The sequence below is a fragment of the Peromyscus californicus genome, unplaced genomic scaffold (genome assembly GCF_007827085.1).
Source record: "Peromyscus californicus insignis strain IS unplaced genomic scaffold, ASM782708v3 Scaffold_22__1_contigs__length_63687245, whole genome shotgun sequence".
Classification (NCBI taxonomy): domain Eukaryota; kingdom Metazoa; phylum Chordata; class Mammalia; order Rodentia; family Cricetidae; genus Peromyscus; species Peromyscus californicus.
The window spans coordinates 34,386,797-34,409,480 of record NW_026294525.1 but is presented as its reverse complement, the minus strand read 5'-3'; the positions used below and the strand labels follow the sequence as shown (position 1 = coordinate 34,409,480).

The 22,684-nt window shown below is 38.4% G+C and overlaps 1 protein-coding gene across 1 annotated transcript in view; it reads left to right on the top strand.

Moving 5' to 3' along the window:
* The window catches only part of Lama2 (laminin subunit alpha 2), a 571,484-nt gene that overhangs the window by 501,793 nt on the left and 47,007 nt on the right, over positions 1 to 22,684 (top strand). The window contains exons 44-50 of the mRNA XM_052751249.1: positions 2,082 to 2,236; positions 8,211 to 8,354; positions 9,101 to 9,234; positions 10,754 to 10,913; positions 15,433 to 15,557; positions 20,281 to 20,443; positions 21,137 to 21,281. Of these exons, the coding sequence (XP_052607209.1) occupies positions 2,082 to 2,236; positions 8,211 to 8,354; positions 9,101 to 9,234; positions 10,754 to 10,913; positions 15,433 to 15,557; positions 20,281 to 20,443; positions 21,137 to 21,281 (1,026 nt within the window). The remainder of the gene's footprint in view (positions 1 to 2,081; positions 2,237 to 8,210; positions 8,355 to 9,100; positions 9,235 to 10,753; positions 10,914 to 15,432; positions 15,558 to 20,280; positions 20,444 to 21,136; positions 21,282 to 22,684) is intronic.

The window sequence follows — 22,684 nt, the reverse complement described above, 5'->3', positions numbered from 1 at the left end:
AGTACATGATCGAGGCTGGCCTCTGTGGAAAATAATATAGAAGAATTACATTATTGTCAAGCATTGAAGAAAAGTCTTAAGCCTTTGCTCAGTGTGTTAGAAAAATAAAACTGACAAGAAACAGCTAACCAATTAATAAATTAGAATATAGAAAACAATAAAATAGAAAATTAGTAGGCTGAATCCTAAGAAATAAAGGACAACCAGGTGATTCCTAAAGGCAATCAAACTAGAAAAGGAGAAAATAGAACAGAGAAGAGAGTACTTGGGAAAGTGCCATGCTGGTAAATTTTAGAGCCTACAACATACAGATGATAATCTTCCAGAACAACATCCATTTATCAAAATCTAACTGGAGTAGCTATTTTAAAATCTACTTACTCAGACAATTAGGGGAAAAAATTAGAACATGTTCAAACACGAGTATACAAGAAGCCTTAGACTTGGATCATAGATGACTCAGCTCTCAGAACCGCAGGAGGATAATTTCCACATGGCTTAAACAGCTTTGGAGAATAGAGGTAAAGGCAGGAGGGGGAACCTCCAGCCCATTTTGAAGCATTTGGAAAGGCTTCAGGGAGATTTAAGAGAAATGGGTCAAATATTTATCTTAGCCTTAGTAGCCTTAGCTTAACTCTTCTTTCTCTTTGTTGTGAATCTAGCTGTAAAACTCCATTGTCCTTAATTCTAGAATAATTTGTAGACTATAAAATAACACTGGCGGGTTAGAAGGAAGAGAACACTGGACAAGTACAGAAAACCAAGAGGGTATCTGTGGCATGCTACCGATTGGACAGGGCTTTGATCTAGGTAACCTGCATCTCCAGAAAAAAAAACAAAAACATTAGAGTCTTGATCCAGTAACCCTACAAATGTTAACAATAGTTTCACATTCTTTTTAAATTCCACTAAAAATACAGACCACGTTAATGAGCATGAGTCCAAATCACCTACCTCAAAATACAGTTTAAAGATGCCAATATGCGGGACTAAGGACTGAGCTCTGTGGTCAAGTGTTTGTCTATCAAACACTGGGCCCTAGGTTCTATACCCAGCATGGACAAAACCAAACTGAATGATTGTTTATGTCCATGTGAACATATTGAATTCAATCTTAAAGACTAGTTCTCAGTGGCCCAACACCAGGCAAGCAGCAGATTCATCACAGTCTAGCAGGACGGGTAGCCTTGGACCTTGCAGAGTTCTTCCGGGTCACAATAACAGAGAACTGAATAATACAAACTCAGTTAGATAACAGATGATATAGTTTGGAGAAGACTGCCAGCATCCTAACAGCTGAATAATCAGCTTTCCACACCTTAGATACCCAACCCCCGATCCCGTCACCATGTGAGCACATACTAAAGGTCTATGGATCAGATAACCTTCAACCCTTTTCAGGTTGAGCCCTTTGAAGTTGTCAATATTCAACTTCGTTTATAACGTCCCAAAAGGGCAGTTTAATATGAATCCAACCAATATACAGTGCAGTATAATGAACTATTCTTCAAGACAAAATTGAACTGAAGTTTGAGTGATTTAGTTAAGGTAGAACAGAGTTGCCTGCAGTCTAAGTGTTATTCAACAAAGCAATGTTCTTCAAGCCGCATCTCCATAGCTTCCTTCTCAAACATGCGCAAAGAAAGACAAAGAGAAAAAAAAAAGAAAAGAAAAAAAGAATACAGTTTTGCCTGAGAGCCTGGATTTTAATGTGGTTTCTTATGGGTAGAGCTGGTGATATTCTAAAAGTAGCTCATATTCATTCCTGTAAAGGTCAGCTTTGAGGCTAAGAAGTCAGCACTGATTAAGCTTATCATATCTTCTATCTTTAATGTCATTTTTCATCTCAATCGCAAAGCCAAAGACTCTCTCTAACATCTCTGGCCTGCTCTCATCTCAACTAAAATATTCACAGCTGGCCTCATGCACTGACAGCCATCACGCTCTTGCTTTAGTCACATAGACACAATGAAATAGATTAGTAAAGTTCACTGCTGTTCTGACACCTATGTCTGTGTGTGTTGAGGGGGAAGGGGTGCATGCACATCCTCCCCCAAATATGCTAATTTTGTTCTGTGCAGTTGCAGATGCGGGTGCCACAGTGAAAAATCTAGAACAGGAAGCTGATCGGCTAGTAGATAAAATCAAGCCTATCAAGGAACTTGAAGATAACTTAAAGAAAAACATCTCTGAAATAAAGGAACTGATTAACCAAGCCCGGAAACAAGCCAATTCTGTAAGATCTTATTTTCAGAATTAAGAACTATTAATACATGTTACTACTATTATTCCCAGAGGGAACATCTTCCCCAATGAACTCGCTGAATAAATGATCTCTGACTTCTTGAACTTATGGCTATTTTGGTAGTTAGAAGAAAGAAGCAGCACTTTTTTTTTAATTAAAAAAATTTTTTTCATTCATTTTATACACCAGTCAAAGATCCCCCTCCTCTCTCCTCCTGCCCCTGCAGGTTCCTCCTCCCAACCCTCCCCCCCACCCCCACCCCCACACACACAAGAAGGCAAGGCCTCCCATGGAGCACTTTCTTTCCTATAGATTTCAAAACCATTTCATGAGAATGATAAACCATACTTACTGTTTGAGAATTAGGAAATCTGGTATATTTTGCTGATGCTTTAATATCCTAAAACAACACAAATGAAAAGCTTATTCTTGCATACTAAAAGGAATAATGAGAGTATCTTACTCATGAATATACAAAGTCCAATGAGTGGGGTTGCAACCTGAATTCACAAACAAGGTTAGGAGAAATTGAACCTCTATTTCAATTAAATACAATATAGCTTTTGATCTTTTAAAAAAAAAAAAAAAAACCAAAACCAAAACCAACAACTTACTTTTGTTGTAGTGCTTCATTTATAATTATGGAACAAAAGTAGGGAACATCTGGCTTGAAATTTACCCAATGAGAAAACAATTCAGACAGACAGACCTCTCTAAACCAAATAACATGCTAAAGGACTGGGGTGTTTAAATGTTATGTTTACTTTTTGTTTCACTTGTGTGTGGGCATGTGCCTCAGCGTACGTGTAGTGGCCTGAGGACAACATGCAGAAGTCAGTTCTCTCCTTCCACCCTGTAGATTCTAGGAATTTAACTCTGTCAGGCTGGAGGCAAGGACTGTTCCACACTGGCCTTGACCTGGAACACCTAAATGCCAATGTGAAACTTTAGATATGTAAAGTCAAACTATGATGACTTTAGAGAGGATAGATTTTAATAAGATACCTTTTACTATTGTCCATTTTAACTTAAACTTCCATAAAATGTTTCATTAAAAAAAATACTTAGTAGCTAGGATGGTCAAAAAGAATTTTTTACTAATTTATCAATTCATAGTTTTTAGTGGTGGCCATGAATCTGTGTGAGTGATACTATATACTTGTTCCTCCTTATATGTATCTAAGAAATCTAAACAAGGCCATGACAATCATGTTCCAGGTGAACATTGAAAAGTATCTTACATTGATTGAATAAAACCTTAGAAAACAATAGATTAGAGAAAATGGGGTAATGTAAAATAAAAGGAAGTGGTAATGCTATCTGAGAAGATGCCTAGTCAACTATAACACGAAAACCATGTGGTGTGATTGACAAGTGCTCACTATGTCTTTGAAGCACATGGTGAAATGAAGTCCAGTGTTGCAACTTTATTCAGAGATGTACACAATGAAACTACACCTCTAATGTTCAGTGCTTTTTCCTGTGAAGTATACAAAGATGAACTAGTCCACTGTTATACTCAGAAAGTTGATAATGAGGGGTGGACAAAATGGAACTTTATAGTAGTTTCTTATCTCATCACTGCAAAAGAATACAGCTTAAGGAAGGGAGGGTTTATTTGGCTTATACTTCCCCAGGGACATGGTTCATCATGGCAGAGAAGACTGGACAGTGAGAGCAGGCAGTTGGTCACCCTGGGAGCAGACAGCAGTTGGTCACATTGGGACTACAGTCAAGAAGCAGAGTGGTGAATGCTTGTGCTCAGCTTGCTTCTCCTCTTGGTTCAATTCAGACTCCCAGCCCATGGAATGGTACTGCCCACACTAGAGGGGGTCTTCTTCAATGAACCTAATCTAGATGATCACCGACAGACAAATTAGATGCTTTCTCTTCAGTGATTCTAGATCTTTTCACATTGAAAATCAGTGTCAGTCATCACAACTATACTCATTGGGAACTTGATGGCCAAATATATCACTTTTCAGACCCTTGTCTCCACTAGGCTCTTTGCTTTCTCAGTGTAAAATGCTTTCAGTCCAAATTCAAAAGTCCCCCCCAAATTCCTTGGCAATTTTAGCTCTATGGTAAAGCCTTTTCTGTGACACAAGACTACCTCTGAGCAGTGAGCCCCAATAAAATGAGAAAAAATACATACTTCTAATAAATATTAACGCAGGAAAAGCATTTCCATTCTGAAGGAGAAGAATGGACAATTAACCAGGAACAATCGGACTGAAGCAAGGCAGAAACACAGCAGAGCAAAGAGTAAATCCTGAAGCTTTATGTCCAGCATCTGGCACTCATTATGGAATGTTCTGAGCTACAAAAGGCTTGGGTTATCCTCCTCCTCCTCCACCTCTGCACCCTACAACACACACCACTTTTCTCTTTGGCTCTCTTGCATTCCAGTAGCTTCTCTTGGTGGACATCTAATGATTCTGGCATGCCTAACATCCTGAGGTCTCCATTGCAACTGAGGCTTTACCTTCACAGACTCAAGCAGGAGGCTCTTTGGGCATCCTTGCCAAACTCCATACAAATGCCATACATTCCCTAGCCTCAGCAGTTCTCTGGAGACGTGGTACAAGACTAGTCCTGGGAATCAAAATTAGATCATCAGGTTTGGTAACAAACACCTTTACTTACTGACCTATCTTGCCAGCCCAGTTAAGACATTTCCTAATTAAGTAACTAGATGCATTTATTTTAAAGTGATTTACTTCAGCTCATTGATTGCATAATTGAGTAACTTATACTGTTTTTTAAATGAATGGCTAATTACCAGATGAAAGATGCAGTGCAAATCCAGTACATAGAGCAGTCGGATATCCAACAATGTTTAATTGTGTTTATGGTGATTAACTGGTGAATAATGTTGTGCCAGGAACACCTTGGAAACATCAATTTCTTAGTGGTAATTTCATGAGCCTTACAATGAAGTTACACTAGAATATAGTAATTGGTAGAACTGAACACCCCAACAGAATATTTGTGTTTTAGAACTTTCATGCGTCTGGTAAGAGTGATACATCCAAGAGGTTTCTTTTAAAGAAATGTGTAAATGCTGTGTTTTGATTTAGCTATTATAAGTTGTTCATATGCAGTGAAATGTCCTACCACTGAGCCACACACCCATTGGAAATCAAAACATATGGTATTTTCAAGAATAAATTTGTAGTTATGATCTAGTTGTAAACAGTTGGGCCCCTTGAATATTCCAGGTATTTGGTGTATGCTCAGAAAGAAAAATCAGCAAGTCCAATGGGTTTTTATGTGAGTGGGTAAGAGCTGAGCAGCAGGTGACTTTGTAAAATTATCTTGTCATACTGGGCATAACACTGTCCTTCTCTTCACAGAATCAGACTGTATGGATATGAGAAGTGTACAATAGAGTACCTTAGTTGCAAATCCTTGTAAGATTAAGTATGCCTGGTTTTTAAATGGTCACACTCATGGACTGGGTTTCCAAACTGAGCCTTGTCAATTCACTTGGGTGCTGTCTTTACCTTTGGTACCACCACCCACCCCTTGTAGTGTATCAACTGAATGATCAGTTACTTCTGCCTCAAGTCTACAGACAAGGTCTGAAACATCCTATGACCCTACATGTCACATAATCATTGTATCCTCACACTATAGCCAAGGAGTATTATTTAAGTGGGCTCTTTAATGAAATGTGATTTTGTTTCTGATTCAACCAGTGATAACAAGGCTTTAAAGCTAAGCCTATAAATGCACTTAGGAAGGAAAGATAAAACAAACTACACACAGTTACTTTCCATTGCTAATCAAGACCCTCTATGATTTTGAATATGGTTTCCTACCAGGGATGGCTGCATCTACTATGTAATTCTATTCATGAATTACAGGCAGACCTTTGACTTCTTGTTCTCTTTGATCCTCTTAGGATATCAATGGCATTTATAACCTGCCTCAGATACTAAATTTGCTCAATGCCACTGGCTGTCTTTTCTCCTGAAAGTTTTGGTTCATTCACTGTAAATTCCTAAAAACTCACTGTATCTTATACCTTTCTTTGAACATTAAAGCATGTCTGATGGCTCCCTTTTTTTTTCTAACTACTCTCTATTATAGGGACCTTCCTTTCTGGTGCTTTCTCCTTTTAATCTCTCACTCTGGATAACTCTTTGCATAGCTGCTATTTCACTGGATGACTTTTTTCCACTCAAGCTGCACATCCATTTCATAGTACCAGCACCCAGGGTAAAGTCTGTACATTCCCTACCTTAGGATTCCTGTGATTCATTTTGATTTCACTACTCTCAGCACTCCACATAGAAGGGAAATTCTATCATAGGGGAAACAAAGAACAGACTTCCTGACTGGAAATCACACAACCAAGACCAGCTTACAGGGATACAAAGCAAATATCCTCAGATCCAAGGTGACCCTGAGTCCTGAACCATCCATTGTCAGATTAGATCACACCTTTGCAGGGGACAAAGACCAAAACAGTCTAAGTTGGCTTTCTAGATCACTGTAAGTTCAGACCACCACATAAAGCCTGTTTTTCTGCAGACCAGTTTCCCCTATGTAGAGACGCAATTTGCTTAGAGACCAGATGAGGAAACACTTGTCAAATGCAGGCCTCTGTTGAGTCAGTAGGAGAATCATCAGATTTGCTCTTTCCCTAGAAGTCCCTAAATGTAAATCTTCCTGTTTGTCAGAGTCAAACACTTCTCCTTGATTTTGTTTTTTTGAACATAAATCATTCTGGATCTAGAGCCTCCTCTGGCTAGTTTCCCCCTTTGAAAGGAAAGACCCACAATACTCCCTACCTTCACACCCAAAGTGAGCCTCTTGGTGATACCTTCTATGTTACCAAACTATGGTGAGTGGTTTGGTGGCCTAGTCGGTCTTCTTCAAGGTCTGCACAAGTTTTCCATGTGGATAACGATAATATTAATTGGTTTTTCTCAAGCATGAAAACTATATGAATAACAAAAGCTATAAGAAGAAATAAACATGTGGGAAGTTATGACTACAGAAGGCCGGTAGGCATCCTGAAGCTAGTTAGCTAGACCTCTAATAGGACAGACATCTGAACAAGGGGCAACATAGGTTTCACATCTTCCTTTCTCCCTGCTGAGCACTATTAACTAGCAAAGCAACAATCACTGATGGTGATTTTTTCACCTGATCCAAAAGAAATTAAATCCAATAATCAAATAGTGCCATTTGTGACTGAATGAAACCTCCTTTAATAGGAGTAAAAATTGGCATGAGTAGTGCCATTCTATTCACATAAGAATTCCTTTCTTAGCAATTTATAGTAATTTTTGAAGTACTATTCAGAAGGAAAAGGAGCTGTTATATGTATTAGTAGTGATAGACATTTGGAAATTATTTCCATCTCATTTCCTGGTAACCTAATAATAAGTGTAATTTATTCTGAAATATATATTCTGAGAGGAATGATTAATATTCTTTTTTGTTAGAAGATCTAGAACAAACCCTGCTTGGCCTCTTTGAACTGTAAGAACACGGGTGGGCCGGCAATACCCTCTTGAAAACTGGATTCTTCTTTAAGTGATACCCAAATCACTGAAATTTTAATTAAAATTCTTTACCAAATAAACTCAATGAAGATCATTTCCATTTGTTCTGCATAAAATCCCCTCTGTAAAAGTGTCTTCAAAGAATGGTAGGAAGGTGAGAATTTGTTAGCTTCATGCTTTAAAAATAGTGGCACCCTAATAAGCAAGAGAAAGAATCATGAGCAAATCATTGGCAAAATGCTAGGGAAGAACTAATTACCTGTGCCCTTCCTAAGGTACATAATGATGTCTGCATATGGACAGGTAATGATACTATTTGGTGACTGAAAAATTACATCAAAGAAAAGGATGATGATGGTTTTGTGGTGATTTAGGATGTACTTCAAACTCACAGAGAGATTTAGTCATAGGCTTTCATAGGATTTTGTATCTTGTTTTTCTTGAAGATCAAAGTATCTGTGTCTTCGGGAGGTGACTGTATTCGAACATACAAGCCAGAAATCAAGAAAGGAAGCTACAATAACATCGTTGTCAATGTCAAGACTACTGTGGCTGACAACCTCCTTTTTTATCTTGGAAGTGCCAAATTTGTAAGTCTAATATTCAACTTTTTTTAAAAGCTACCATGTATGTGTAGAGGTCAAAGGTTAATCAATGAGTAAAATACATAGAATCTAGCAACATGGCCCCTAAAGTGTCTAATGTAGCCTTTTGTGTCTGGAATCTCAGAATCTTAGCTGACAAATGTTTGCTTTGAGTTACATTAGAAAGATAAACGGGTGACAATTCTTTCCCATGTCCAGGCACATTTCTTTTCATGTGTCAGTGTGCTAATATTTATTTTGCATTATATTTTCAGATCTAGCCATTTAATGAGAAAGTCTAATAAGAATAAAAGTTTTTTTCCTATTCTCAAATTAAGAAACAATAATAATCTTTCATGTTAATGAAGTGCAAAAAACAAATTCTAACCGACGCAAACTCTCGCAATGTGTTGAATTTATGATTCGAACTGAAATTACGCAAGTTGTGTCTGCAAACTCTCGCCCACCAAAGTTTATTTGACTTCTCGTGTGTGGGAATCTCTCAAGGTGAATAAGGTGTTTAAACTGACTGGTTATGTCATAAGTTAGCATTTGCTATTCATGTGAGGGAGCCTGTCTCACCTTGTGTCAAAAATTACCACAGCTACCTCTGATAGAAGGCAGTATCTTGGATATAACTATGAAAAGTCTCAATCCAATTATTTTACATGTCATTAGAAAACACTCCACAAACCTCCTCTTTCAGAGTGCTTTGTTCTGAAGCGTATTGTTTCCACATTTCTTTGATCTAGATTGACTTTCTCGCTATCGAAATGCGTAAAGGCAAAGTCAGCTTCCTCTGGGACGTTGGATCTGGAGTTGGCCGTGTAGAGTATCCAGATTTGACCATCGATGACTCATATTGGTACCGTATTGAAGCATCAAGGTAACATCTCAGTAAAGAATAAGATAACTGGATGGCAAAGTTTTGAAGTAAATTTCTAGCTTATGAAAAAAAAAATTCTGTTGCTATTTCAGTAATGTAGCTGTGTGTGTGAGTATCCATGTGTGTGAAGGTTATATGCTATGTGTACAAATGTGTGAGAAAGTACATTTGTTGTTCCTGTTAGGAAAAGACATGCATTCAAGGTATAAGCCAGGAAAGCTATTCCAATTCTAACTCCTTAATCTGTTTTCTGCTAAGAGCTGGATCGGGGCAAGAAAAGCTGTCTCAGACAGCTTACTTCACTTGAGGAGAAAAAAAAGAAAAAATACAGCTACTTGTTCTTACTAAACATACAAAAGAGCATAAAAAATTGTCATTATTATCTTTGTGTACTCAGTTCCCCTTCTAGTCTACATAGTAACTACAACTCCAGGCCTATTCTATGTCAAAATACAGGGTCCCATATCTAGCATGTACAATTCACCCATACCATTTTAAATGGGGGCAGGAAAGGAGGAAGGATAAAGCTGTGCTCACACCCATGGTAATGTTGGAGTGATTGAGTACCTTGCTCAGTTCAGAGACATGTATTCTCCCAAAGTACAGTTCTATCAGCAGAGATTCATTCTATTCAAGAACTCTCGTTGATCAAATCCATTCTTGGTTCCCACATATTTCACTTAGCGCTGCCTTCTCGAAGACAGAGCTTACCACAATGAGACAGACGGGAGAGAGATTTAAGGAAGTTTTGTCATGACCGCTTGTCTCAGAAGAGACCAGATTTTCATATTTAACAACTCATGCAAATCAATCACTTAAAAAGGAAAATGAAGTAAAATGATAATAGCTTTCAAGATTTTTTTGAAACTGAATTTAAAAGTGTACTTCTACAAATTTGTATACACAACGCGGCAGACTAACGACCGTGCTCTATACATTAAGCTGGGATGACAAACGATGATTCCTACAATTCTGGGAAGATTACTTCAACAAATTAAGATCCATCATAAGGAATTTTAGGCAAAATTATGCAGCCTGTGCTGCATAAGGGTGGCTCATTAGGACTCCACTTGCCGAATTAAATTTAACAAAATACTAAATGAAGTCGTAAAATTTGTTTAAGTTTCATGTCTTATAAGACAGCAAATTATCATGTAAAACAACAGAGAAATGCTTTCTTCTTGGTTCATAATAATTCTATCGTCTAATTATTGCTGTTCTTCCTTATCAATGGCCTGGGTTATGTTGTTATTTCCTTACTTAAATGTAATGGTAAGTACTTAGCAAAGATAAATGTATAAATGTACTAGCAAAGGTAATAAAATAGCAAAGAGCAAATCTTTGTAGTGGTTTGAGAAATGCTGATTTCAGAATGCTTGGACCTAAACACACAGTTCTCTGAGGTTTTCCAAGATAACTCTATTTTATGTCTTTGAAATCTGAAGGTGAGAGAATATGATTCATATTTCATTTTCTGTATTTTGTTTCCTTTTGTTTCAACACACATGTATGCTTGAAGAACGGGGAGAAATGGTTCTATTTCAGTGAGAGCTCTAGATGGGCCCAAAGCCAGCATTGTGCCCAGCACCTACCACTCAGTGTCCCCTCCAGGATACACCATTCTAGATGTGGATGCAAATGCAATGCTGTTTGTTGGCGGCCTGACCGGAAAAATAAAGGTAATGAGCTTTTCCCCATCCTTCTTCTCCCCTTTATAGACAACGAAGGGAAGGCGTGGAGAACGTTGATAACACCTGCCCATGTTTTCTTGACTTGTGTTTGTTAAACCATCAATTTAAAGAGCTTTCTGCTTTGGTGTTTTGTTTCTCTTTGCTCGGATTTATTTTTTGAGACATGGTCTTACAGTGTAGCCAAGTCCTGCTTGGAACTTGTAATCCCCCTGTCTCAGCTCCCAGCTGTTATGATGACAGGCATGTGTCATAACACCCAACAGAACTTCCGTCTTTGAGTTGTGAACATTCAAATCTGGAAGTACCATATTTCTAAGCCTTCAATAGTAGTTTATTCCTTAACTGTGACATCCATTTTTGGCATTCTTTTTTTTTCAGTCACTTCAAAAGCTAAGTGTTTCTTAAATATGCATCATTTTTGCAATCAATTTATGATTTATAAAAGTGAAGTGCAATAAAGTTCATACATCTAATTAAAAGATTTATGAATCTCCAGGAAATATCATAGGGACCATACACTTTCAAATCATGATCTGCTTTAAAAAGTTTTTGAGTTGCTCTTCTCCTCATCCTTCGGAGCAATACATTTAATATTCATAATTGCTCTGTGGCAGGTCCTTGTGCATTTCAAATTGCGAAGTGCTTGCATCTGAAAGAAGCTTATGTTGATTAGATGGAATTAGGTGTTGAAAATCGACCTGCGGGTGAGATGCAGGAACACAACCGAATATAATGGATAATCCTGGGCTTGTCAAAATCACCCTGGGATGAGATTAGCAGGAAAGTGTAAAAAGCCAGGGTGACCCCACATTCTTGAGAACTCAACTTTCACGGAACGTGAAGCTAATTTGTTTGCTTTGTGCAAAAAGACGTGACTCTAAAATATGGGAGTTGATTCCACAGCTGCACACTAAAACTATCCTCACTCCATAGAACTACTTATGAACATATATAGTACATAGTAATATATAGTCATATTGACAACTTTCTCTGCTCCCTTAAAGAAAAATTAGGGCAATATATAATAGCACGAAGCCATGGATTTTGAAATCATATCTGGGTTGCATTTCTTTCTCTGTACTACCTATAAAACATGTTCTTATGTAAGACACTTAACCCTTTGGGCTTCGGTGTTCTTTACTCCAAAAGAACAGTGAACATATGCCTCACCTTCATGTTAACAGATACAATAGGAAACTTTGATAACCCTCACTATGGGCTAAGTCACATCCTAAACAATTTATATGATTTATTTAATATTCATAGCCTAACAAAATATCTTAATTTATTTGGGCTGCTGTAACACTATTATTAAAGCAAGCAGTGTGTAAGCAATAAACAGATTTTTCACTGTTCTAGAAGCTGAAAGGTCCAGGATCCAGGTACCAATAGGCTGGTATTTAATGCGAGCCCTTTCAACCTGTAAGGCTCTGTCTTGTAATATGCTCCCGTAGGAGAAGGAGTAAATGAATTCCCTTTGGCCTTTGTGGTGTATATATATCTATATCTATATATCTATATCTAATTTTATACGCACACACACACACCCTAAAGGCAGATGTTGGATGTCTTCCAGTGTGGCTCTCCACTATCTCAGTCCCTACCCCAGTGCCTGAGTGACAGTGTGCTGTCCTGCCTGACTTTGTGTAGGTGCTGCGGATCCAAATTCAGGTCCTCCTCTGTTTGTGTGGCAAGTACATTCTCAACTGAGCCACACCCCCAGGCCCAAATTCATTCTTTTTTATTATACAGGTGTCACTAATACAAAGCAACTCTAAATTGGCCTAAGGATAAGAAGAGCATATAGACAGAGGAAATCTATAGAAAACCTTAAGCAATCACTTGGACCAAGAGTTCTAAGTCCCCTGACACCCAAACCATAAACCAAAAGCTGCGAGCACAACGACCTTACTGCTTAAAACTCAAATGAGCAGGAAGAGTGCTCGAGTGCAGCATCTCAGGATGGAGGAAGACTGAGAAAGGGAGCAGAAACTGCAGCAGGATGGCCTATGTCTAGTCAGCCAAGAGCCTCCAGCTGCTGACAGCATTCCAAAAACCTCTCTCGTTAACATCTGTGGCGTTTGTTCCCATTCCTATGCATGGTCACAGCGCTGGGAAGAGATGCATATTGTTAATGTTAGAACCAAAGCTATCACCAGAATACTTCAGGTTCTCATAGCATCTTCTCACATTTTTTCTGCAACACCTCTAACTATTCTTTTTACTGGATAACTTGGGTACAGGTAGCCTTATGTATCCATTACTCCTCTGGTTGCTGTGACCAAAGACAAGACAAAACAAAATGAAGAAGGGGGAGGGGCTTATTTTTGGCTCATGGTCTGAGGATACACCCCTCCTGGAGGGGAGAGGAAGGCATGGGCACAGGGGGGCGAGGTGGTTTCTCACACTGAATTCACAGTCTGGAAACAGAGGAGGAAGCTGATGCTTTATGTGCTTTCATTCTCTCTTTTCTTTTTGTTTTTTCTTTCTTTTCAGTCTGGGAACACACACATGTCCTAGTTAGCTCTCTGATACCATGATAAAGACCACAGCCAAAAGTTACTTGGGCGGGGGGAGCGGGGTGAGAAAGAGCTTATTTAGCTTACGTATCCTGAGCATAGTTCATCACTGAGGAAAGTCAAGGCAGGGACTCCAGCAAGAGGTGAGCCTGGAGGTAGAAACTGAAGCAGAGGCCATGGAGGAGTGCTGCCTCCTGGCTTGTTCCCCCAGAACTTGTTCAGCCTGTTTTCTTATACCACCCAGGACCACCTGCCCAGCAGTGGCACAACCCAAGTAAGTTGGGCCTTCTCACATCAGTCATTTGTCAAGAAAGTACCCTACAGACCTGCCTACAAGTAATCTGATGGAGGCATTTTCTTAATTGGGGTTCCTACTCCCAGATAAGTCTAGCTTGCGTCAAGTTGATACAAATCTATCCAGGATACCAGGCTACAGGATGGGGCCACCCATATTTCGGGTTAGTCTTCTCTGTTCAAGTAAACCTTTCTGGAAATACCCTCAAACACACCCAGGAGCGTATTTCTATGATGGGTCTAAATCCTTTTAAGCTGACAATGGAATCAGCCATCACCGCTAGCTTTGACACCGTTTCTGATGTAGGGAGCAAACTATGCCACTTCTTTGTAAGTCAGGGCTGAGACAAGAGGTGTTTACACAAGATTTTCTAGCTTAGACCTGGTCTTTTCCCTCCTTTGTGACTGTAGTGTTCACCAGGCTGAAGAAGACCTGTCTCTGCAACAATGACACCAAAACTGACATTCAACAGATAATTATATGGAAGTCCTCTTAGATCCCAGACACTGTGCTGGGGACAGCAGCAAACAGAACCTGCGCGGATATATATGGTCCTCTCTTACAAAGCTGCTGCCGTTCTCCTCAGTCTCTTGAGATGTAGGCTTACCTGGCTGGGAATGAACACCTTACCAGCAGTTTTCTACCTGTGGGTCTTGACAGCTTAGGGGTCACCTAAGACCATCAGAAAACACGGCTATTTACACGATGACTCATGACAGTAGAAATCTTACGGTTAGAAGTAGCAATGGAAATAACTTTATGGTTGGGGTCACCACATGAGGAACTGTATTAAAGGGTCTCAGCATTAGGAAGGTTGAGAAGACTGTTGCAATTTAATTTTGCATATGATCTCTCCTTCATCATTAATAACTCTGTGTGAATTCTCTCATGACCTGAAGGGAAAAACATCTTAGTGTGGTGTAGGCCAGATTTGCCCAAAGTAAACAGTATCCATGCACTACTTCTTAATACACACTTGTCTGTCCTGGGCATTGGATTTAGGGCCAAAAATAATCTAATTCTCACAATGATCCCATGGGGCAGGCATCTGTGGAGAAACTCAATAGCTAGCCTAAGGTTAGAAGCTGAAAATCATTTCTTTCTGCCACAAGTATACATGGGCTTTCCATCCTCAGACTCAGCAAATAAAGAATGGAAAATATTTGAAAAATAAAATTGCACCTACATTGAAAATATACAGATGTTTTCTTGCCTCTTTTTGAAAATAACATAGTGTGATAGCTAACCACACAGAATTTATATTACATTGCTTTAGGTTTATAATGTAACCTAGAGATGATTTGAAGTATATAGAAGGATGTGTGTATGTTATATACAAATACTACACCATTTTATGTAAGAGATTTCAGAATCTAAGGACTGTACACTGCAGAGGGGTTTTAACAAAACACTAGAGGACACAAAAGGACAATTGCTTTTGCTAATAGAGATAATACATGTATATGGAGTTCCATTTGAGATAGTATGTAAAAGATAACCAGGACCCACTGATGAAATATTTGAGCTTTCCCCTTTTTGATCTATGCTGTAGTAGCTGTGAGGGCATAAGAAGACTGCCAAGACTGTCACATGGAATGGATAAGAGCTACTCTGCCTTCTGTTGCTAATAAGTCACAACTACTGCAATTCGTGAAATCCTTAACGCTAACAAATGCCACATGTGTCTCTGCAGAAGGCTGACGCTGTACGTGTGATTACATTCACTGGCTGCATGGGAGAAACATACTTTGACAACAAACCTATAGGCTTATGGAACTTCCGGGAAAAGGAAGGAGATTGTAAAGGCTGCACTGTCAGGTGAGTTCAGATGGGAAGGTCTGTTCTGTGCATCACACAGGTTCCGTTTTACTGTGTATCCGTCTATCAGGATGCAGAATGGGGTTGATTGTGCTTATGGTGGATTTACCAAAAGTGAGCAAAACTTCAAAGTCCCGGCCCAATCCCGGCAAGCATTTTCCAAGGACCTTGGAAGTGCCCTTCCACACATTTGCATGGCCATGTGCTTTTACAAAGTCTGCACAGATGAGCGATTTGAAATACAATCAATTAAGACTAACCTCATGCTATGCCAGTGTCTCTTCGTGGCCAGGAGAGTTTGCTTATCTATTAATGACTTCTGGTCATAATTACTATTTTATAAGGAGAGAACTCCCCAAACTGATTAAGCATACATATAGATGCCTAGCTTACATGACTTTTCCCGTAGGACCTTTCAAACTGACATCTGAGATCCTGCAAGTGCTTACAGGGATAACTGGAGGACGTTGAGATGCTGCTTAAGGTGGGGTTGGGGGTGGATAACAGGTGCCCAGTCAGTCCAGGAAAAAGTACCATACATAATACATAGCATCAAATGTAAGAAAGAGTCCAGAACAAACAGGATTTTAAAGTATATCCAGCATAAAATTCATGTGTAGGAAATAAATGCTTTTATATGAACCTGAGTAGGGAGTATAAAAACAATAATCTAAAAGTAGGGAATTTCTCAACATGAAAATATAGAATCCCCTAGTCATTTGAGTCTAAAAGTGATTCAATTATAGTAAAATTCTGAAGAACACGCTAAATACCCAGAAGATTAATGTAAAAATACACAAGAATTCAGAGGTGCTAAGTAGTTTGTGTTTTTAATTCTAATTTAAAGAGTGCATGGGCATTTCCAAACCCCAAACCCCACTAATGCAGCAAAACACATTGTACATTTTCTTCTAAATATCTCTACAATTCTGTTCAGGAAGGGTTTCCAAAATATCTCTAAAAGTTTTAATGTCTTTCTTCTCGTATCACAACCTTATCAACATGGCATTAAGACAGGTTGAAAGTCTGACATACTTAAGATGATTTTATCCAGAACATATTGACACAGAATATGGAAAGCTATCTATAAAATTCTTTAAGTTTGACAAAAGCCTTGAGATACAATGTAAGGTTTGCTTGTACATGCCTGTAATCCCAGCACTAAGAATGAAGAGATAGGAAGATTATAAATTCAACACCAGCCTGAGACAGATGAGGTCTAGAGTTGCCCTAAACATTTTCTTGCTGGTTTTCTAACTGGAATTTTTAGGAGATTATTAACAGAAGTAAAAGAAAATCTTGCAGAACTATCCAACCACTTGACATTGTGGTATGATATTGTCATCTATAAATGTATTGGGTCACATTCCTAGCTATCTTGGAATACATGTACCCATAGACCACAGATTGAACGTGCCCGATTATCCTAAAACATCAAATCATAATTCTGTCCTGCACAGTTTGTAAGACTACCACATTATCAGCTGTGTAAAAACAAACAAACAAACAAACAAACAAAAAAACCAAAAAAACCCTGCAATATATAATATATAGGGAATTTAAACTTCCAATCTTCTGATACTAGGAAGAATTGAATTAAAACTCAGTCATCAGAAGTTGTATCACAAGGAAAGGAGAAAAATCAATAAGATGGTTAAATTATAAAGCACAATTTTAAAAATTCCTTTGAATGGGATATAAAAATATAACTTTGGAAATCTGGTTTGTAAAGGAGCCTGCCACCCTGAGGTGAACGTCAACAATGTGTCCAACCTAGTAGAATGTGGAGAGCCCAGAGATAGTCGATGTTGACTGCCCAGTTCTCTACCGTGGTATACTTTGACTAAGCCCCACCCCTCTGCAGTATTGACCCCACTGTCTCAGTTAGATTTCCCTTGCTGATGATAAAACACCATGACTAAAAGCAACTTGGGGAAGAAAGGCTTTATCTCAGCTTACAGTTTCACATCACAGTCCATCATCAAGGGAAGGCAGGGCAGGAACTCAAGCAGGGAATTTTGATGATCTCCTGAAGCACTGTTGTCCCATTTGATCTTCCATTTGTAACAATAATATTTGTAGAACTCTAGGTATTGTTCTTTACTTTCCTTAGAGAAAGTTTTGTTACATTTTTACAGAAAGACCAATCGTGCAATTTAGAGGACAAAATTGATTTTGTGAGAAAGATAAAAGATAAGTCTACAGGAGGTAGGCTGGGAACATTCTGTAGAGACATCAGAATGTCTGCCTTAGAAAGCTGCGTTTTTAGATAAATAATGTAAAGGTTGCTGTTGTAATGCTTAGAATGTCAGTTGGGGAATAACTCATATTTTTTTTTAGTATAAGACATCACTTTAGGATTAAAATACAAAAACTGCTAGAAATAAAATACATTTAGCTGAACATCAAAATTGCAAAGAAATTTTAAGTACTAAGACACAATATACATTCATTTCTACACTGACAACTGTCCATAGAATGTGGCCGCTGCAAACCAGCAGATTTATTCTGCACTTACTTGACTAGACACACAGGTTTAGCACAGAAATAAAAGGCAAAATTTGATACCCTGTGTTTGTTAGGTATAAAAGGGTTGCTACATTTCCTTTAAGAGTATGATCAAAATAGACAGGAAATTGATATAATGTTACATGTGGAAATATAGCATATACCTAAATGAACTAACTTTTCCCACCTCAAAGTTACTCATTCAAAGCCGGATTTCCCTTTTTTGACTAGTGTCAGTGATGAATTGAGTTAGTTCTTCTGTGCCTATTGGCTGGGTCACTTCTAGCCCAAAACTCCCATAAATTGTCTTTTGCTTGAGTGAGATAATGTTGTCAATGTTGCAAGGGACTTCAGAAATCTAAAAGTGACTGAAACTTTCATGTCACGCTTGGGGAATTCCAACATGAATTGTTAAATGACTTCTGTGAGGTTCTCCAGCAGTTGCCAGGGTATCTGATATCTAACTCACATTGAAAAGAAGATAGATTAGGGACACAACGATGTCAGGGCTTAAATTTCCTAAGTTTTGTAACAAAAATTAAACTGGTATATCTTTCTTGAGTCTAGAATTGTGTAGTGAGTTTTTTGGGGTTTTGGGGGGTAATTTTAAAGTTATCAGTAAGTAACAATGTATGGGGACAAAGAAGGTCAAAAGTGGATGTGATGGACTCCCACAGTCCTTTCCTGAGATGTTCTTGGTACAGTTCTGGTCAAGGAGAACCACAAGGAACATGTATGGAGTCTCTTGTAACAGCCTCTTATCTCAAGTGTGGTGCTCCAGAACTTACTGTGCTATCATGATGAAAGACTAAATCACAGCAAAGTTACTCACTATCAAGTATGTGACTAAGAAGCTAATTTAGTTCCTCTGTTTCCAAGTTAAGATTTTTTTATAAACACACACACACAAAAGCATCGTTTAGCTTATATTTACTCTTTTAATCCTCTCTAACAAGGAACCAAGAGCAAGCCAACTTGCACAAGTGTGAAGCAGCTCTTCCTACACAGCACACTCAATTTTATACTCTATAATTTTGATCTCGTTAGCCATGATTTAATGAAAATAACACTTTAGGCAATTATTTTATGACAAACCATCACACTTTTCTTTTTTTTTAAGATTTATTTATTTATCATAATACAGTGTTCTGTCTGCATGAATGCCTGCAGGCCAGAAGAGGGCACCAGATCTCATTACAGATGGTTGTGAGCCACCATGTGGTTGCTGGGAATTGAACTCAGGACCTCTGAAGGAACAGCTAGTGCTCTTAACATCTGAGCTATCTCTCCAGCCCCAAACCATCACACTTTTCATTACCCTCTCTACCCTCAAAACTATACAATAGTCCAGTTTCAGAGCTTAAATGATTACTAATACGCAGATGTTGAACGTCTGAAAACTCTCCCCACAATGGGATTTCTTCTGAAAGAACAACTGATACATAAATGATTGGGTGTGTGGGTAGGTAGGTAGCTGGGTAGATGGGTACATGGTTAGATACTTAGATGCCCAGATACATAGATGAGATAAACTCACATTTGAAAAGCCAATACTTTTCAATTGTTATATTTGTAATATTTATCTTAATCGTTAATTATTAAGCTAATATTGAACATATATTATCTACGAATCATTTTGCTATATGAAATTCTCCTTCATCCCACAAATGTTTATCGCAATCTATTAAGCAAGGGCTAGCATAGATGCTGAGTGTATGGCTGCTATTGGTAGGGACCCATAACTTCTGAATAATCTCTTAAAGTCACACACTGACAAACACAAATTAAAAACACAAGGTGAAATGCAGGCATCTTTCATTGTCTGAATTTAATTTGTCCAAGGAGAACTTGTTGGACGGCAATGACTTAGAGATTGGGGTCTATATTCTACTATGCTGTCTAGACAGGAAGTGTCATAATAGATTCAGTCTATCCCAAATTCTAACAGTGTACACAAATATCACTAAGAAGTGCTTAAATATTATGCAACTTTATACTAAGTGCTTGCCTAAAAATGCCCATGAAAGTCTAGGTAAGAGATTATGGTTTGGAGTCTAAGAGTGCAAAGAGTGGAGGTGGAAGTGAGAAGGACATGTATCATGTTTAGATAGTTTCTGTCCTTCGACAGCTTGCCATCCCGTCCTGGGGCATAGTCTTGTTCACTAAAGGATAACAGACCAAGTAGATCTAACTGATGTGAAATGTCTCTTTTCAGTCCACAAGTGGAAGACAGTGAGGGTACTATTCAGTTTGATGGAGAAGGTTATGCATTGGTGAGCCGCCCCATCCGCTGGTACCCCAACATCTCCACAGTCATGTTCAAGTTCCGGACATTTTCATCAAGTGCTCTCCTGATGTATCTTGCCACACGAGACCTGGTAACATGGAGAATGGGAGATGTGTTTGCTTCTGTTTTTTTTTTTTTTTTTTTTTTTTGTAGAAAACCAATACAATTATTAGTTATTGATGAAATTATCAGCTAAACCTAAAGGGAGTCTGTAATGGTTGTGTTGTAACCAAGAATGATACAGGAAATGCTTATATGTTTTCAGTGATGATTTAATCACAATACAGTTTAGTTACTTTTTCTCTGAAGTATCACTACATGGATAACTCTTTATGAGAAGCACCCAGTGATAACTTTTCCAGGATAGAGTTATGTAGCAACAATCCTAGTTCCCTAGCTTTATTTGAGAGACCTAAGCTGAAAAGATATTTCTAAGTACTCCTAGGCATCATTTTTCTCAGGTCTACATTTCTTTAGTAAGTTTGTTTGGGGATCTTAACATTTGGTGTGCTTAATACAATTTTCAAAGAAACTCACTTTGCTCTACCATCATGAGAGAATGTGTCCCAGTAATTTGATGGTGGCCATCTGCACTATAACATCATACTCTCAAGCAAAGAGAATTACAAATAGTAACACTAGTTCTATTTCTGAAATGTCCTTCTGTCAGAGTGACACATGCCACAATCTAGCCATAAGGCCCTTTTATAAACCCCATAAAAAGTGAATACCCATATATTTCTCTGTGTATTTAATCACTGGTGTATTTTTACTCTATTAATAGAAAGATTTCATGAGTGTCGAACTCAGTGATGGGCACATAAAAGTCAGCTATGATCTGGGTTCAGGAATGGCTTCTGTTGTCAGCAATCAAAACCATAATGACGGGAAATGGAAATCGTTCACCCTGTCAAGGATTCAGAAACAAGGTGAGTTTTTAGAGTAAGAATTCAGTGTGGGCCCTAATCATGCCATCCAAAGCATCCGTGATCCTAATCAGGAGAAGGACCTTGCCTGTAATTTCAGCTACTCACAAGTTCTGGGGAAAATTGATACAGTCATTTCTTTGGCTTACATTATGGGTGGTTTGGATTAGACAAGACTGATTGAAGAGCCAAATGGTTCTGTCATTTTCCTTTTTGAAACTGAGAGCTTAATTTGAAAGCATAAAAGTGTCTTACAACTTGTGAAATTATATCCTATAACAGGTTTGTGTATTTTTCTATCTTGTTGAGATGTTTCCTTTAGTTTAGAATCTGTAGGGTGGAATGACACGATATCAATTCCTTGATCATCGAAAATGCCAAAAACTGTAAATACGTTCCAGTAATTAATTGAGAAGTAATGGTGTGACATTTGCTATGGTTGTGAGACTTTTTAAAATTGAACATTATTTCAGTTGATCATATGAGGGTGTATTGTGATCTATTGTTAGAGAATGGGAAGTGCACCCTTAAACTTATACATGCTGACAGACATGCAGATGTATGTGTACATGTGTATATGTATATAGTGGTGGTGGTGGTGGTGGTGGTGGTGGTGGTGGTGGTGGTGGTGGTGGTGGTGGAGTGTGTGTGTGTGTGTGTGTGTGTGTGTGTGTGTGTGTGTGTGAGCTAAACTTTTTAACTCAAGACACTTGAGAGGATATAACCTCACATCAAGAATGCCTCCATCAGTTTTACCTGTGGGGCATTTCCTTAATTGCCAATTAGTGTACAGTGGGCCAGCCCACAGTAGATGGTACCATCTCAAGGCAAGTGGACATGGGCTGTTTATGAAAAGTAGCTAAAGGTGAGTCTGGAAGCAGACCAGTAAGTAGCATTCCTCTCTGGCCTTTGCTTCAAGCTCCAGTCTTGAGTGATTGCCTTGGCTTCCTTTGTGATGAACTATAACCTCTAAGCCAAATAAACCCTTTGCTCCCCTAAATTGTTTTCAGTGAGAGTGTTTTATCAGAGCAATAGAAAGCAAATTAAAGCAAGACAGATAAACATAACTAAGATGGGAGGCCCTGTCTCTTAGTTCTCAATGTGGTGTAATGGTACAATGGTTATTTGGATAGAATCTCATAATTCTCTGTCCTGTGGCATTGCCAATATCTGAATCCCAAACTTTGATACCTATGCAAATAGAAATAGACCTAATTAATATTGATGTTGCCAATGTGATATTTTACCAACGTGATGTGTGCACCATCATCGTCCCCCATACTCCGTATTTGATAAATTTTTGCCAGTTATATACTAAGTGCTGTGCAAGAACTAAAGGAAATCTGAATCTTTGCCTTCAAGAAACTTACAGTCAGATGATACAGGAATGGTTAATTGCTGATAGA